The sequence below is a fragment of the Caloenas nicobarica genome, chromosome 3 (genome assembly GCF_036013445.1).
Source record: "Caloenas nicobarica isolate bCalNic1 chromosome 3, bCalNic1.hap1, whole genome shotgun sequence".
Taxonomy (NCBI): domain Eukaryota; kingdom Metazoa; phylum Chordata; class Aves; order Columbiformes; family Columbidae; genus Caloenas; species Caloenas nicobarica.
In genome coordinates, this window is record NC_088247.1 from 55,714,305 (window position 1) to 55,730,111 (window position 15,807).

At 45.8% G+C, this 15,807-nt stretch overlaps 1 protein-coding gene across 1 annotated transcript in view; it reads left to right on the forward strand.

The window, feature by feature from the left end:
• Window positions 1-1,093: 1,093 nt before the first annotated feature.
• RNF217 (ring finger protein 217) overlaps window positions 1,094-15,807 on the forward strand; it is a 65,079-nt gene continuing 50,365 nt past the window's right edge. Inside the window, exon 1 of the mRNA XM_065631943.1 lies at window positions 1,094-1,863. Coding sequence (XP_065488015.1) covers window positions 1,207-1,863 — 657 coding nt within the window. The 5' untranslated portion in view covers window positions 1,094-1,206. The remainder of the gene's footprint in view (window positions 1,864-15,807) is intronic.

Below are 15,807 nucleotides of genomic sequence, written 5' to 3' on the forward strand. Positions count from 1 at the left end.
CTCCCACTGTTATCTCCCCACTTGCAGACCTCCTCCTCCTTTTCTTACTGTAGGTAACCCAGACCCATGTCCTCCCAGAGCAACCGATTAACTTCTGATTAATACTTTAGAGAAAGTATGGGTTGGAAAACGCACAGTCCCTGTTAAGTTACTCAGTTGCTGCAGGATCAGATCCATGACATCTGCCCTATGTGATGATGTAACTGATGATGTCAAGGTCTGGAGATACTGTCAAGCAGAGGCACCGGCATACTGGCTGACTCTGAGCAGAAGTCGCAAACGTTCCTCCTCTAATCGCCTTAATTGCAAGAAGTCGAACAAACAGATATCATTTTGGACGTATGTGGATCCACCTGCATTTACTTCTTTAGATTATTTTGGGAATATCACCGTGTCACCTGTTTTTAGTGCGTAGCTCTCACAGCAGCGCTGGTTCTGCTAACTACGACTTGTTTTCTTCGGTGATGTTTTTTTAATTGGATGCTCACAGTTTGCTCAGAAGACGTTTCCCTCGGACAGTGAGGGCGCTATGAAATTTAAATTGGTGCTTGCTTCCCGACGCCCTTTCTTACACCCCTGCCCGTGCTTTCGAGCAGATGACTTCGGGGGAGCGGCGGCAAACGCTGCCCCCGCAGGAGGAGAGACGGGCGCGGGGGAAGGAGTGGTGCAGCCCCGCCGCAGGTACCGGCGCACGGCGGGGAGGACAGAGGAGCGGAGCCGGGGCCGGGCCCCGCGGTGTTTACGGTTGAATGAGAGGCGAGGCCAAGGCGGGCCGCGCCAGAGCTGGGCGGGCGGAGGCGGAGGTGGAGGCAGGGGCGGGGGGAGGCGGGCGCGCCCGGCGGGGCGGCCGCCGCAGGCAGGGGGCGGGGACGCGTGGGGAGGGCCGGGGCGGCTGCGGGGCGCGGCCGGGCGCGCTGCCCCGCCGCACCAGGGTCGGCTGCCCGCGTCGTCCCCGGCATGGGGGTCGGGCTCCGGCCGAGCCCCCGCGGGTGGCGCTGACTTGAGCGGCGCCCGCCGCTCCCTCCTCCGCGCCCGCAGCCTCGCAGGGAGGAGGGCGGGCGGCGGCGGCCGGCGCCCGCGGGCGGGCGGGCAGGCGGTGCGGGGCTCGGCGCTCGGCGCGGCGGGCCGCGGGGCTCGGGACCCGGAAGCAGAAGCGGGGCCGGGAGGCGGCTGGATGGGAAGGAGCGGCGGCGGCGGCGGGCGGCGATGGGGGAGCAGCAGAGCTCGCTGAGCGCCCCGCGGGCGGCCGCCGCCGCCGCGCCGCCCAGCCCGGCCGGGGGCCCGCGGGAGCCGGGCCCGGACGAGCCGCCGCCGCCGCGGGAGTTAGTTCCGAGCGGCGGGGCGGCCGGGCCGGGGCGAAGTGGGGAGCTGCCGCCGCCTGCCGCCAGCCCCGGGCGGCGAGGAGCCGAAGAGGAGACGGAGGCGGCGGCCGAGCCGGAGCAGCCGGCGGCCGCGGGGGAGCCGGCGGCCCTGGCGGAGGAGGGGCCGGAGGAGGGCAACGGCCGCCGCCGCCCCCCGCGGCGGCACGTGTACTGCACCGTCTACTGCGTGGAGAACGACCGGCCGGCGGCGGCCCCCGCCCCCCCCCGCGGCGGCCCGGGCGGCGGCGGCCCGGGCGTGGGGCAGCCCCCGGCGCGGCGCGGGGTGGCGGCGGGCAGCGACCCGCTGTCGGCGGGCGGCAGCATCGAGGTGGTGGACTTGTACCTGCTGCCCGAGCCCTTCTCCGGGCTGATCGCGGGGGAGTTCGGGCCGCTGCTGGTGCTGAGCTGCCGGGTGTGCCTGGAGGAGAAGCCCATCAAGCCCCTGTCCTGCTGCAAGAAGGCGGTGTGCGAGGAGTGCCTCAAGCGGTACCTCAGCTCCCAGGTACGGCCCGGCGGGCGCCGCTGAGTTGTGCTGAAGGGGGGGGAAAACTGTTGAAAGGTGCAGGGGCAGCTCCAGCCCGACCTGCGGCCGCTGGTTGTGCCGGTCGAGGGCTTGAGCATCGCTGCGCCTCCGGCTCCGCGGCTTGTGCGCCCGGCGAGTTGAACTGCGGCTCCGTGGCGTGGCGTAGGAAACCTTTCCCATCCCGTACGGAACACGTTTGGCAGCCGCCTGCGTGTGAGCTGCCGATTTAATGACCGTTTGTTCCCGAAGTGTTTGTCTGTGTGTTGTTACGCAGCCCGTCGGGTTGGTCGCTTTTATGTTTTTAGGCTCTTGCCTATCTTTTAAAGAATTTTCTTTTGGTATTCTCAGTCTCTTGCTGTGACATGGCCGGCACCAGCTTCCTTTAAAGAGGTGTGCAAAGAATGGTAAGGAACAGAGTTTGGGAGCGTTAGCAGCTGCGTCTGAGGTGACTCTTGGACTTAAGAGGCTGGGGATTTTGGCTGCCGTCCCGCAGTCCCTTGCACTGCTTGGCGCTTGTGCATGCGGGTGTGTGGCGTGCCCTCGGTGCAGCCGCTTAGCCTGTTACTCTGGGAATACATCACGTTTGGTACTATGCCAATTGTGTAAGATTAAAATAGTGTGTGTGAGGGGGTGTGTCTGTTCGTGAAGAATCACAGTTACAACGCTAAACAAGAACTTCTGGGGGGGACAACAAAACAAACAGAAAACAACAACAAACAAAAAAACCAAGACAGCTTTTCCATCCTGGGCAGGTAGCTGCTTGCCCTGCTTAGATGGGTACTCAGATGTATAGGCTGCTTGTATCTTCATCACTGTTTTGTCCGTCAGAACCGCTGTTTCAAAATGAAATCAGCAGCTTGAAAGCAAAGCTCTGTCTTTGCAAGTGTTTTTATTGGCTAGTTTAGCATCACAAAACACTTGTGCATTGTTTCTGCTACTAGTGTAGGCATGTCCTAAACCCAAAGAGCAATGGGAGAAGCATGGGTATGCGGGAAAACCAAAAACAAACCCTTTACTTACCACCTTTGTGTTTTTATTCAACAGAAACTTTTGGGATGTGCTCAGTGGAGACATGCTTGTTTGGTTGTAGAATGAATTTTCACACCCGTTGTGGCAGGGAGCGGTGCTGGGGCAGTCTGTACTCCCACTGGGCTGCATATGTCGGGATGGCATGGATGGCTACAGCTACCCCCGCGCACTATAAATAGTTGTCAGGCTGTTCTGACCAGGGAACATTTCACTGCTTAGAAGTTGCACGTGCTGGCCAAAGTGAAGCATGTGATTTTTCTCTGGTCGTCGGTGGCATATATGGCATTTATTAGTGCTGGCAGTGTTCATTCTGGCTAATAGTAAGCTTGCTAGAATTTTTATGGATCATCTTCATTATCTTTACGTAACAGGGAAGGGCTTAGTATGAGATCTGATGGATGGGAGAAATGAAGTCGTGTTTTTTTATGTGTCCTATAATGATGAAACCCAGGAACACTTAAAAAGCCTTCTTGAGATTTCATGCACAGAGCCCATAATGTTTTGGTTTGTAGTTAAGCGGTGGACTGGGAAACCCCAGGAAGCTTTCAGAGTATATTACCAGTGCATGTTTGTACTACCTTTGTATTTGCCACTGAAGTTGTGTCAGAATGTTATCTTGCTTTGAAGCTGGAAATTGCGAAGTGGTGTGATGTCAGGGTAGTCTTCTCTGGCTTCTGCAGGTATCCGCACCTTACAGTGATCTAATGGAAGTTATGTGACTTGGTAGCTAAAGCCATACCAGAGAGCTCTCCTGCCTGGTTTAAGCTGGACTCTTGGAGGATGGATCCAGCAGCTTGGTGGCTGAAACAGCTGTCTGGCCTGGAAAGCAGGTGTATGACCCATGAAGTGGGTTTAGCATTGGCCAGCTGTTGGATATGTGTGCAGAGATGCCCTCTTCAAGGAAGAGGTTGCTATTGCTGAGCCCTCTGCAAATCTTACCCAGCAGCTACTAAAAGGTCTGCTTGGCAGATAACCGTATGGATGCTTCTGTGCAAAAAAGATGGGCAGGGATATGGATGCAGAGGAGGGGGTGTCCGCAGCAGGGATACTGGTCTTGAAGAGGGAGATTCACAGAGCCCTTCTGTGGGCACCTTGTTACAGATGCTGTTATGACCAGGCAGAATTTTAGTTGCTTGATACATTTGTTTAGGGAAAAAGGAAACAAAATATCCTCAAATAACTGTCCAATGTGTTCTTCCCCAATCTTCCTTTCTGAAAAGAACAAGAAAGTGATATTTCTTTAAGAAGAACAAGAAGTGATGTATCTTTTCTTTGTGCTGTGGAAGGACCCTGTGACTCATCCTGAGGAGAGAGAGAAAAGGCTTCTCCATGTCAGTTATATTAGAGGAGTTTCTAGGAAGGATGAGTGGAAAGGCAGTGTAGGATAGAAATGAATCACCTTTCATCATTGAAAATTAGCACTTTGTGTAGCAAAGAAAAAGAAATTGCCAAAAGTTCAAAAGGAGTAAATGTTGAAAAGCTGTTTCTGTTTGAAAATTTAAACAGATTTTCGGTTTGGATGCAGTCAGCTTGATTTAGGAATGTACCTGAAATTGAAAACAAACAATCAATCAAAACCCTACGCAGCAGTATGCATTGTTTAGGTCTGGTTTCCTTGTCAGAGAAGTAACAAACTGGGCCCTTTGTTTGAGAGGACACTGACTCTAAATCCCTGGAGGAGTGGTCTTCCTTGCTGAAAATGTGGAGTATGTTGGCAGAAGTATAATGCTTACAATAATTCATGTTGCCTTCAATGTCCCAGTGAAGAAAGCTGGATTCCCGATGATGGTTTCACCGTGATTTCTGAAATGGTGCTTAATGGAATAGCAAAGTAAAATCCCTGTTAATGCACTCTGCCCTCTTTTATGCAAGCATATAACAGCATCAAAACTTCTGCCTTGGAGCCCTTTAGAGATCAGAAAATCAACTGAAGTTTTAGGCATTGTTGAAAAGAAGATTATCCAGATGAAAATGCTCCAACTGCAGAGTTTGCTTGTAGTGTTACCGGCATACTGGAAAATGAGGGTAATTCATTTAGGAATGTCGCATCGGAAGGTCCTTAGAGGTCAAATACAACCTCTCTTATCACTGGCACCTTGCTGCATAATCCCTTTCAAAGATTTAATGGCTGGCGCAGAAGCTTAGCAGGCGAGCCTGGAGCACCCAGGCTGATCTGGAGCCTGACTTCTGGTTAATTGCATAACTTTACCTCTGCCTCAATTTAGCTGTTCTTTCTCCCAGCCAAATACTTCCAGATCCTTCAGGGCTTTTCAGACTCTGACTGCAGCCAGTTTATCTACCATTTACACACACACACACAAAAAAAAAAAAAAATTCTCTGACTTTATTCTGTTGGACCCAGAGAAATTGAGGGAGGGGTAGGTACGGGTGACAGGTTAGTGTGAAAGAGGTGGTGACTGCTGCACCTCCGTGACCTGGTGTGGGTCCCACAGAGCCTGGGCCAAGTCCCAACAAGCCCCATCTCCAGAAATCAATGCAGCCCATAGCTCTTCTTTGTTGTTATGCTAATTCACAAACATAAAACTGTTAAGGCTGAAGAATGTGAATGTTTGAAATATCAGTGCTCTTACAGGACTGTGGTGGTAATGGAGGTAATTTCCATGGGCTCTCGGGTATATGCCAAGTGGGGTTAGGGTCAGAAGGGTGGAAGAACCATTTCCCCCCTTTGTCTGGGAGCTGTGGGCTCCTACACTTGTGCATCCAGCATACAAACTAGGTGGGGGAGGAGTGGAGGTGAGGAGGAACCAGGGCACTCAGTCTCACAGATGTGATATTGCATTCACATCATCTTCACTTCCCATCTTCCTCTCTGTTTAATGTGGCACCAAACCTGGGTTATTCCAGAAGCTGTGTGCACACATAGGTTTGCTAAATGAGTGATTCACTTCCTAACCTCTCCCAGCTGCTTGTGTGCCTGAGTCAGAGGGAGTATTTGTGCCTGGTTTTGCTTTTTGTCCATTTGTGTGTCTGGAGGGGGGCAGGGCATGGGGAATGCTTGGAAATTTTCTTTAAAAATAAAGAAATAGGGCAGAATTTTGACTTAAGAAGAGAGAGGGAAGTCCTAAATTTTAACTAGGTTTCTATACTTAATTTATGCAAGACTGGTAAAGAGACTAAGGTTTATATGTGTTTTCTCATCTCCCCAATTTGTAAACCTGACAAGTGCTATTCAGAACAACGATCTCACTCCACACCTTTCAGCAAGTATTGACTAGGACAAAATAAGATTTGCTATTTCTTAACATCTATAAAGTACAGTATGTTCTCTAATAAATATTTGTATATATATAATTGTATCTAGACTTGCTTAATTTTTCCTATAATGTGGCTGTAAAAGTTTTATAGAAATCTTGGTGGTTTGACAGCCTCCTTTTTCTGCATGCAAATCAGGAAACTTGATAATCCAGTTTTGATCCTATGCTCCTTAGTGATGCTTTATTTTGTAAATCTTGTAATTCTCTTGGAGCAGTCATTCTTGTATTAAAGGTCTTTGGGTGAGTTAATTTAAACAGCATACTATATTCTTGGTCAGATATTATGGTGCTTTAATTATAGGAACTCTAATGAGATTAGTGGCCATGAGTAAATCGGAAGGGATTTTGGGGGGCGGGGAGGGGCCGTGTCCAACAGTATTTTGTGCATGGCTGGTTTTGGTGAGACTAAAATCCCGCTGTCCTCTCCTGAGCATGAAGTGTGGAGATTGTCTTCTCCCTGCCTGGGACCTGTTACCAGCCTTGTGACTTGGTCTTGCTTTCAACCCTTTTCTGTGCAAGATCTCATTCTGAACCTGAGGAAAAAACCAGCAGGCTGCTACAGTCAGTATTTTTGTGGGGAATGTGATTATAAAGCCACATAATGAAGGGGAGAATTTAGGAGCAGGCTGTATTGCCTAAAACTCATACAGGCTTGGAGCTGGAGGGACCTGACACCTGTGTGCCTCTTCAGGTGTCTGATTGTATCATGTAAATGATACACCTTCAAAGCTGTAGTCTGGTAGCTGATGAAAACCAGCCAGCAGAAATGCAGGCACCAAGTGCTGCATCATCTGATGGTTAATGATCTGCTTGTGCCCTGAGTCAAACCAGAGCTCAGAAGGGCCACTGTTATTCAGTGGGGGAGAAGTTCTGTTTTTGTGAGGGTTATTAATCCAAAAACATGCTCTAACATCATCTGGCACGTTGCTAGGATGGCTGCAGGCTGGCTACCAGGAGGTGATGGCAGGCTGAGCGACCACCCTCCAGATGACATTGCAAGAATACAGAAGTTTCCAAAGGAGGAAGAGAGGTGCAGGAGAAGAGAATATATTACCTCCTAAATTACAGGCTTTCTAAATTAAACCAGTCACTTCAGCCACTGTAAGGTGGCTATATTCCTGAGTAGAAGGAGGAGGAGGCAGCAGATAGACCTGGTTCATCATCTGTGAACAGCCAGTAAGCTGCAGGACCACCTAAACTCCTTCACTGTTGTTTTCAGCAAACAGCTTCTGAAAGCCTGTCCTGTTCTCCTGACATGTTGTATGCAGTGCCAAAATGCTGCTGCATAGCCAGCTGCCCAAGAGTTACTGTCACAGTTCAGGATGATGCCCAAGTGCCTTTAAGATTGTAAGCATTAGTCTTTAAAGTTGACTAGGCATATAGCTGGCTTCCAGTCCCTCTTGAATGCTTGTTGATGGATCCAGTTTGGGCCAAAACTTAAGTTTGGTACAAAGTTTTACAAAATCAGGCATGGCTGGAAATGCTTTTAAATTATTTTTAAAGAGAACTAGTTTTGAGCAATGTTCTTGAATCATAATACTGCCTAGATATTCTTGTCAACATACCACCGCTTCGTGTGGTATGTTTGTTCCCTGTGTAAAGTAGCTGCAAGCTTACTTAACATGGATAGCTATGATTTCCTCTTGTTTGGATAAGTCTGTTGGATGTAGACCTGGAATATATGGATAAGAAACGATGGCCATGCTATTATGGAGGGGAGGGAGAAAAAGAGTGTCTGTTCTTACAGCTGAGATTTCCATTAAAACTCTGATCTGTAGGATCAGAGATGTCTGGAATAGAAAAGATGGTGTCACTTCGAACAGTTGCAGGAGGGATTTTGCTAATGTGGGAAAGCCTGAATTCCTGGGGTGAGAATAAATGGTGTCATGAAATGTTTGATGTTGGTAGAAAGGGGTGAGGATAAATAGCACCACCTGCAGTGGTGCTGCAAATTTGTTGGTGTTGATAGTAAAGTTGATTTTGGAGGGTAAAAGCTTCCTATGAATGTGAAATTGCAGTGGGAGATGGAGAACTGTGTTTGTTTTAGTTCAGGTTGAACTCTTAATTTTGCAAATGCGGAATTTCTGTGAAGCAGAAGCCCTGCTTGTCAGCTGCCTCCTATAGCCAGCATGTTGCACCTCACTGGTCTGTCGGTGGTGTTGGCACTGGGGACCACAGACAGTCTGAGTCACGAGGAGATCGTCGGGTTCCTTCGCTCCCACTGCTCCCTCCAGCTGTTACCAGGAGCTTCAGTCCAGGGATTTTAAAGTGAAATGAGTTGAGAACTGAACTGTTGGGTTTTAGTTGCCCAAACAAAGAGAAACAAATGTGTTAAATGGGGGTTGGGAAGGCCTTCAGCTCACCTCTGCCCTGTTCCTCTGTTTCTCTACCCACAACAACTGTTCTTCCAACTGCTGTGGGGCCTCTTGGCCCTTCATTCTTCTCTTTTTCTTATACAAATATCTTGCTTCCTGCTGTCTAAACCAGCCAGGCTGGAGGAAAGTACGTATCTTACATGGCCAGGATGCAAATGCCTTGTCAAAATGATTAGGAGTTGTAAGGGTTGTAATTTCTTCAAAAGAATTTAAAATGGTGAAGAAGGGTATTGTTTATCCACCCAGTTATGCTGGTTTATCTGTCTTTCAGTATACTTTAGCTGCTTGTACTTGTATTTCTCTTACCCTTTTTTTTTAATACTTTCTATATAAATGCTATTTTTTAAAAAGTCCTGGTCTGTAGGATTTTATCAGCCAAGTACTTTTGACTTTTTCTAGTATAGAAAAACTGACTAATTTGTTTAATGATGAAGAGGTTATTTAACTTTTGAGGCCAGTTTTAAGTGCTTGAAAAATGTATGGTAAGGCAAATAAATTAATTTTATTTGGAAGTTAATGTGAATGTAAAAATAACAGCATTCCTGTTGAATAGCTGGTTATTAAATGTATGTTTTCCTGCTATGGCACGCATACATTTATTGTATATTTAAATAAGAGTTGTGAGAGCGGTTGCTTAATGGACGTGAAATAGGAAAAAAAATAGGGATGAAAGACAAATTCAAGACTTTACTCCTAGAGAAGAAAACTTTATGGATTTCAGCGCAGAATGCCAGACGCTTAACAGTAGTTTAAGCCAGTCTTGGAACTGGAACAGAAATGGCTTAGAGTCCACGCTTAGCTTAGTAGCTACTTCACTGCTTCAATTTCAATCAGTGTGTATTTTCATTAACAAGCTTGTTGAGATGTGCAGTTGCTCCTGTTTGTTTACTTAATTGTGAGAAAGGCTGTGCACCTCCTAGATTACAATTTCATGAAAAGATAAAAGAAATTCCTAAAGCCATCCTGCTTTGTTTTCCTTACGAGCTTGCTAGTAGACTGTGTAGTACTGTCATAAAATGGCAAATGTCTCTTTTATAAAGAATATCACATTCAAATAATAAAAGTATCTTTATGCTTCCATGGTTTTCTTTCCCTAGTGGTATTTTTAAGAACAGTACAAACCAGCGGGAAATATAAGGGCAAAGCTTAACTTTCTCAAGCCGAGTCATGCTGATGCTACTGTGTGGTATTTGCTACCACTGACATCATATGAATGGCAGCAAAGGCAGGTACTTCTAGTTCAATTGATTTGGCTCCCTTCTCTCATAGGAATGGTGGTGTGTCAGTTCAGGGGTGTAGGATGAGGATCTGAACAACTCTGCCTTTAGCTTGTAGGAAAGGGATGTCCTATCCAAATTGTTTCAGCTGTGATGTGGCTCTGTGCGGTTGCTCACACAATATGAGGAAGGAAAAAGACCAAGAAGAAGATTGCCAGGATGGGAAGGGCTTGGTGATGTTGTAAGAATTGGTTTGCCACAAAAGGTGGTCTTACTCAGGATAAGCTTTCATAAACCAGAAGGGAATAATGAAGACTGGTGGCCTGCATGTATAAGGTGGATCTTTGGCCTCTGTCTATACCTGATGCTGAATAGTGGCTGGTTATTCTGGTAAATGGTGGTGAGAAAGTGAAATGGGACTAGCTCTGTCTGGTTTCCTGTCAGATGGGGGTGGGCAAGGAATAAATCTAACCTCAAAAAAAAAACCCAAAACTTAACCCCGCCACAGATTGTAAATACAGTTTAAAGTATGCAACATTAGTATAGGGCTTCCAGGAAAATAATGGGATAGTATTTTAGGGGACTGCTGGAAGACTTCTGTACCCTATAGGCAGCAGAGAGGGGTGGAGTAAGTAGGTGCAGTGTGCTGTTGCTGACATGATTGCAGAGGTGCTGCGAGAAAGGCTGCTTTCCTGAACAGGCAAGACGTGCTTCACTGTTGTCAGTACTGTTGCTATTGTATGGGGGCAGAGAAATGGTGGAGGAGGGTTTCTCAGCGCTTTCAGCTATTTTGATGTTGCTTGCCATGCGAGCGCACTTTGGGGAGAGGACACCTTGTGCCTTTCCACTCCAGCGCACCTGTGCAGTGCCAGGTATAATTTGTCTGCTTAGAAGTGCTCCTTTAAAGGCCTTACAGAAGCAAGTATGTAAACTGCTCGGTGCTTTTTCAAGTGCATGTGCAGCTCAGTTGTGCAATAGCTTGGAAATTCTGCTTAGTTAACTTTATGGTATTAGCATACAGCTTAAAAAGGGGAAGGAATGTGCAACTTAACAGTTTTTTTGAATGGATGGATCCACGAAAGAGCAAACATGCCCCATGTAGTATTTGGACACCCAGTGTTGCATACCAACTACAAAATGTAGATATTGGACTCCAGGGAGAATTATGGTGGCAGCAGTGCATTTTATTGTGGTGAACTAATCCTACTCAGAGTAGGACTAGAAAATCAGTTGTAAAACACTGGAGTTCTGTCTAAGTGTTGTTGCTGTTAGAGACTTATGGGTATTGATGTATACATGGCTATCTAAACATGGAGGCTGAAGTGAAATACATTATTAAAATCTGAGTATCTTAAAGTATTCATGTGTGTATTGTCCCCATTTTCCTTACATATGGGCTGTGGAAATGAAGCAACCTCAGTTTTTGCCCTTTTGTATAATGGAAAGGAGATTCAGCCTTGCTTCTGTTGTATTTCTCAGTAACACTTAAGAGTAGTTTTCAGACTTCTGAAGATGTCCATTCTTTCGAGGCATTATCTGGAGTTCCAACTTTATTTTAAGTTACTGGCAGCTTCCCAGTCACTAAGATTTAAACCTCTTTGTAGCATGTTGTGACTACTGCTGATGGACATTACTGAGTGCTTTGCCTCAATAGATGTTTCATGTGAAGGCTTGATTTGCTCTTTTTGTGAGAGTAACTCAGCAAATCCTGCCTGAAGGATCCCAGAGTGTAATGCTTCATGAGGACCTCACCTAAGCCAACACAGATGGACACACATCCAGACAAGGCCAAGCCACCACTTCTAGTAAACTGAGGATCTAAAATGAGTTCTAGATCTCATTCGTTTTCTTTCTATATCAAGAAAAGTAGACCTCTTGTCTAAAGCTGAAAGCTTACAGTCATTTTAGCTAGCATCACTACTCACCCTTCTTTCAACTTGGTCTCTGTTGTTTCTGCATCATCTGATCAACCCACAGAAAAACTAAACTGGATTAAAATTAACCTTTTACAACCATTCATTTTTTTTTTCTTACCCAGTTCCTAATTGTCTCATGCACAGCATGCAAATGTTTATTCCACTACAACATAGTACTGAATAAATTGTCTATGGCCATTTATTTCGGTAACTGTGACAGCCTGTCAGTACAAAATGATTGAAAAGGCAGCGTGAGGGAAGGGGAAAGAACATGTCAAAGATGAGTGCACGCGGAGGTTTTAATTGGAGCTTGATGAAATCAAATCTGCAATTTGGTCCTGTTGCTGCATCATTTCCTCTTTCACAATCCAGATGGCAGTCACAGCTTGTCCAGTGCCCAAAGGTGCGTCTGCACCCACAGCCCTTGGTCAGGCCTGGTGGCACAGTCCAGAGCGTTTCTCTGAGCCGCACTGAGGTTCTCAGGCCAGCCAGGGCTGGTACCCACCAGTCCTGCCTCTGCTGCCTGTGGTGGTGTTAAATAAGAAATTTGCAACCAGCTGGGATTTTAAAGCACCCCCAAGTGCTTTATAACATTGAACAGATAATTCCTAAGGCAGTTTTATAAGTGAAGTTTTTCATGTGAATATTCTTGCAAATGGGACACCCCTTTTTTGATCTTGCTGCTTTGAACAGTTTTAGTTTGCTGCAGCCAAGCAATTATCATTTTCTTGAAAGAAATTTTTCCTGCACCAAAGAGCTCTCAAAAGAAGTTCCTTGCTGCTACTTAGGTAATTGAATAACAAGATGCAGAGCTCAAAATTATAGAAAAATTTGAGGGAGGGTTGCGTGGATTTAGTTGTTGGGGATTTTTTGCAAAGACACAAAGTGCCTGAAGACTGTTATTAAATGTCATGTTAAAATTGCATGTCATGTTTAAAAATGAACAACAGACCAAGGTACAGCGCTGTCATGAAGAACTGGAATGCATCATCTTGAGCTTTTCGCTTAAGAAACTCTTTGCTGGTGAAAGTATTTCTCAAGCTTGGTCATACAGTCTCTTGGTACAAGTACAAAAATATAAACTTGTTTTGAAGAAGGCAATCAAAACCAATTCATTACTATTCCAATATATTATTTTCCACTCTTTCTGTAGGTGTCATGCTTAGATTTTTTGACCCATACAAATTTTAAGCCTACTTTTTACAAGTATGTTTGTTGTTTTGTTTGTTTGTTTTGGTTTTAAGCTCTATATAATCCACACTTCAGCATGTGCTGTGAATGGGCTGTGCCTACAGCTTTCAGAAGCCAGAAGCATGTGTCGTAGTGAGAAGCACTGGGATGTTTGGGGGAAGCAAAGGAGACAAGGACAGGGTCCTCTCTCCTTGCCTCAATAATATACTAGCACCAGAAAGTAAGTTTTCTGGTATTAGTTTACCATTTAGCTTCTGTATCAAGTTCTGATTTAGGAGAATTTTAAGTTTTTTTGGTCCTTCTGGTGAAAGGAAAGAGGAAGAGGTTATTCGCTGATTGTTTTCGTGTGATGCTTTTCTTTTCTCAAGTAGAAGCCCACCTGACTGTTGGAATGTTACCAGGAGGCAGCAGATCTGGATCAATGATGACAGATGATGCAAGAGGCTAGTAATGATATTTGAGGATGTAGTAGGCAGAGGAGAGCAACAAGGCCACTTTATGAGGGGAGGGTTTATTTGGAATCTCGGGCACCAGTGTTTGAGAAAAATGGCAGGAACCAAGAAGGACTGCAAGGAGAAAAGTGCTGTTGTGCGGTTGCAGAACTGTTTGTTTTAGCATAATGAGAACTGGGAGGAGAAATGGCTCCTGTCTAAATGCAAGAGAGGGTAAGTTGGGTAGGCACTTCTAAAGAATTTTTGGCACAACATAAATGTGAATTAAGTTAGACTAGAAATCAGTGTGAGCCTGCCTATTTGGGAAAGAAAGGAGGGGTCTGGGAGAGCCCCTCCACTCTCTGTGAATTTGGGAAGAAGGATGCCGGTAGCTGAGCAGCTCTCACGGCCAGCCCCTTTGATGCCAGCAGTAGGAACTCGCTGTGTGGGACCATTATGTGCTGCATTTGGCCCAGTTGGATGGGAAGGACACCTGCGCTTCTGAGAGCATGCCCTATTGAGGAGAAGCTTGAGTCCAATGAGGAAGTAATGGAAGAGTTTTTTTTGTCTGGCATTACTTTTTTTTTAAACCATTGAACACAGCAAAGGATTTTCTAATGCCGAATGTGTACCTGCAAGCAGTGCACTTCAAACCGTGCTTTGTATCCAGCATTTTTTGGTCTGTAAGGAATCTGAAGTCATACTTCACACTTGTTTTAGGAGAAATGGCTTTTAAATAAATATCGTGGTTTCAGGACTGTATTTTTGGTTGGACCGATCTGGCTGAATCAGAGCAATTTCTCAGTCAGATCCCCTCCTCAGTTGGCAGAGAAGGGACTGCATTGCTGTTACCTGATGTACCCTAGGTTATAGAGGATGCCTTTGTAAGACAACTTTGTAAGACAACCCCCCAAGGGAATTTGATCAGGCTGTTTTATAAAGAAACTTATGAGAGAAAGAACAATTAGCAAAGTGATTTTGTTTTAATTTCCATAGGTGACTTTTACATGAAAATAATGAACAGAACATATGGTTAAGGTACCAAACAAAAGCTATGTAACACTGAAAAACTATATCAGAAATGGGGTGTTTTGGGTGTGGTGAAATAAGTTACCATCTGGTTGAATGTGTTGTAAATTACTGTAAAGTGGTAGCTGGTTTTTGTTGAACTTTTTTGCCTCTCTGTTAGTCTTTAGTTTAGCTGTATGTTTCACTTGACAGGCTGCAGCATCTTCATTCTGGATTTATCTCTTAATGTCCTGTTCTAAGGTGTTTTTCCTTCCATTTTTTTTACTAATATCTGACAAATTTTGTGAAAGGATTTTAGAATCCTTAAAGTACGTATGTTGGTTGGCTGGTAGTCTTTTGGTAGCTCAAGGTGACTTACTGGGGATTCTGGTAAAATCCATCCTGGCTCTGTGCCTGGCCTGGTGTACATAGAGAGTGCTTTGCTATTGAGAAGGCCGAGATGCAGTAAACGTTGAGTTTCTGTATTAATCCCAAAATATACTTGCAAGCTGCCTAAATGAACTTGTTGAGGCTGCTGTGCTCTTAATTGCTGCTATATGCAGAAGTTAGATCCACAGGGAAAAGCAACAAATTTTGCACAGAGGTGGAGGCTGAGTAGCAAAGCACACGTCCTATGTCTTTTATGTCCTGCATGTGTTTGCACCTTTGAGGACTGTGTAGCATTAAAGGATATTTTTATTTAATTCTTGTTAAGTTAGGTTTATACCAGGCTAAATTGGTCTCCTGCAGGACTTTGGTTTCATGTAGTTTCTCTGAGTTGACCAGTGAAGTCTGGGAATATAAATTTCATGGAAGCATTAATTTAATTTTTGGCTCTGAAATCAGTATTTATCATGACAAATGTACTGCTAGTTTTGAACAAATCTTACACAAACATGAAGACTGATATATGCTCACACCAACAGGCACTGAAACATTTAAAACATTTCTGAAAGATATAAGCTTATGATTTTTAATGGATTATTTCAAATATCATAGAAGCAAAGAATGGTTTGGGTTAGAAGGGACCTTAAAGATAATCTAGTTCCAACTTCCCTGCCATTGGCAGGGGCACCTTCCACTAGACCAGGTTGCTCAAAACCCCATCCAACCTGGCCTTGAACACTTTCAGGGATGAGGCATCAACAACTTTCCTGGGCAGCCTGTTCCAGTGCCTCACCAACCTCACAGTCAAGAATTACCTCCTAATACCTAATCTAATTCTACCCTCTTTCAGTTTAAAGCCATTACCCCTTGTCCTATCACTACATGCCCTTGTAAAAAGTCCCTCTCCAGCTTTCTTGTAGGTCCCCTTCAGGTACTGGAAGGCTGCTGTAAGGTCTCCCTGGAGCCTTCTCTTCTCCAGGCTAAACAATCCAACTCTCTCAGCCTGTCTTCATAGGAGAGATGATTCAGCCCTCCGATCATCTTTGTGGCCCTCCTCTGGGCTCACTCCAATAGGTCCATGTCCTTCTCACTTT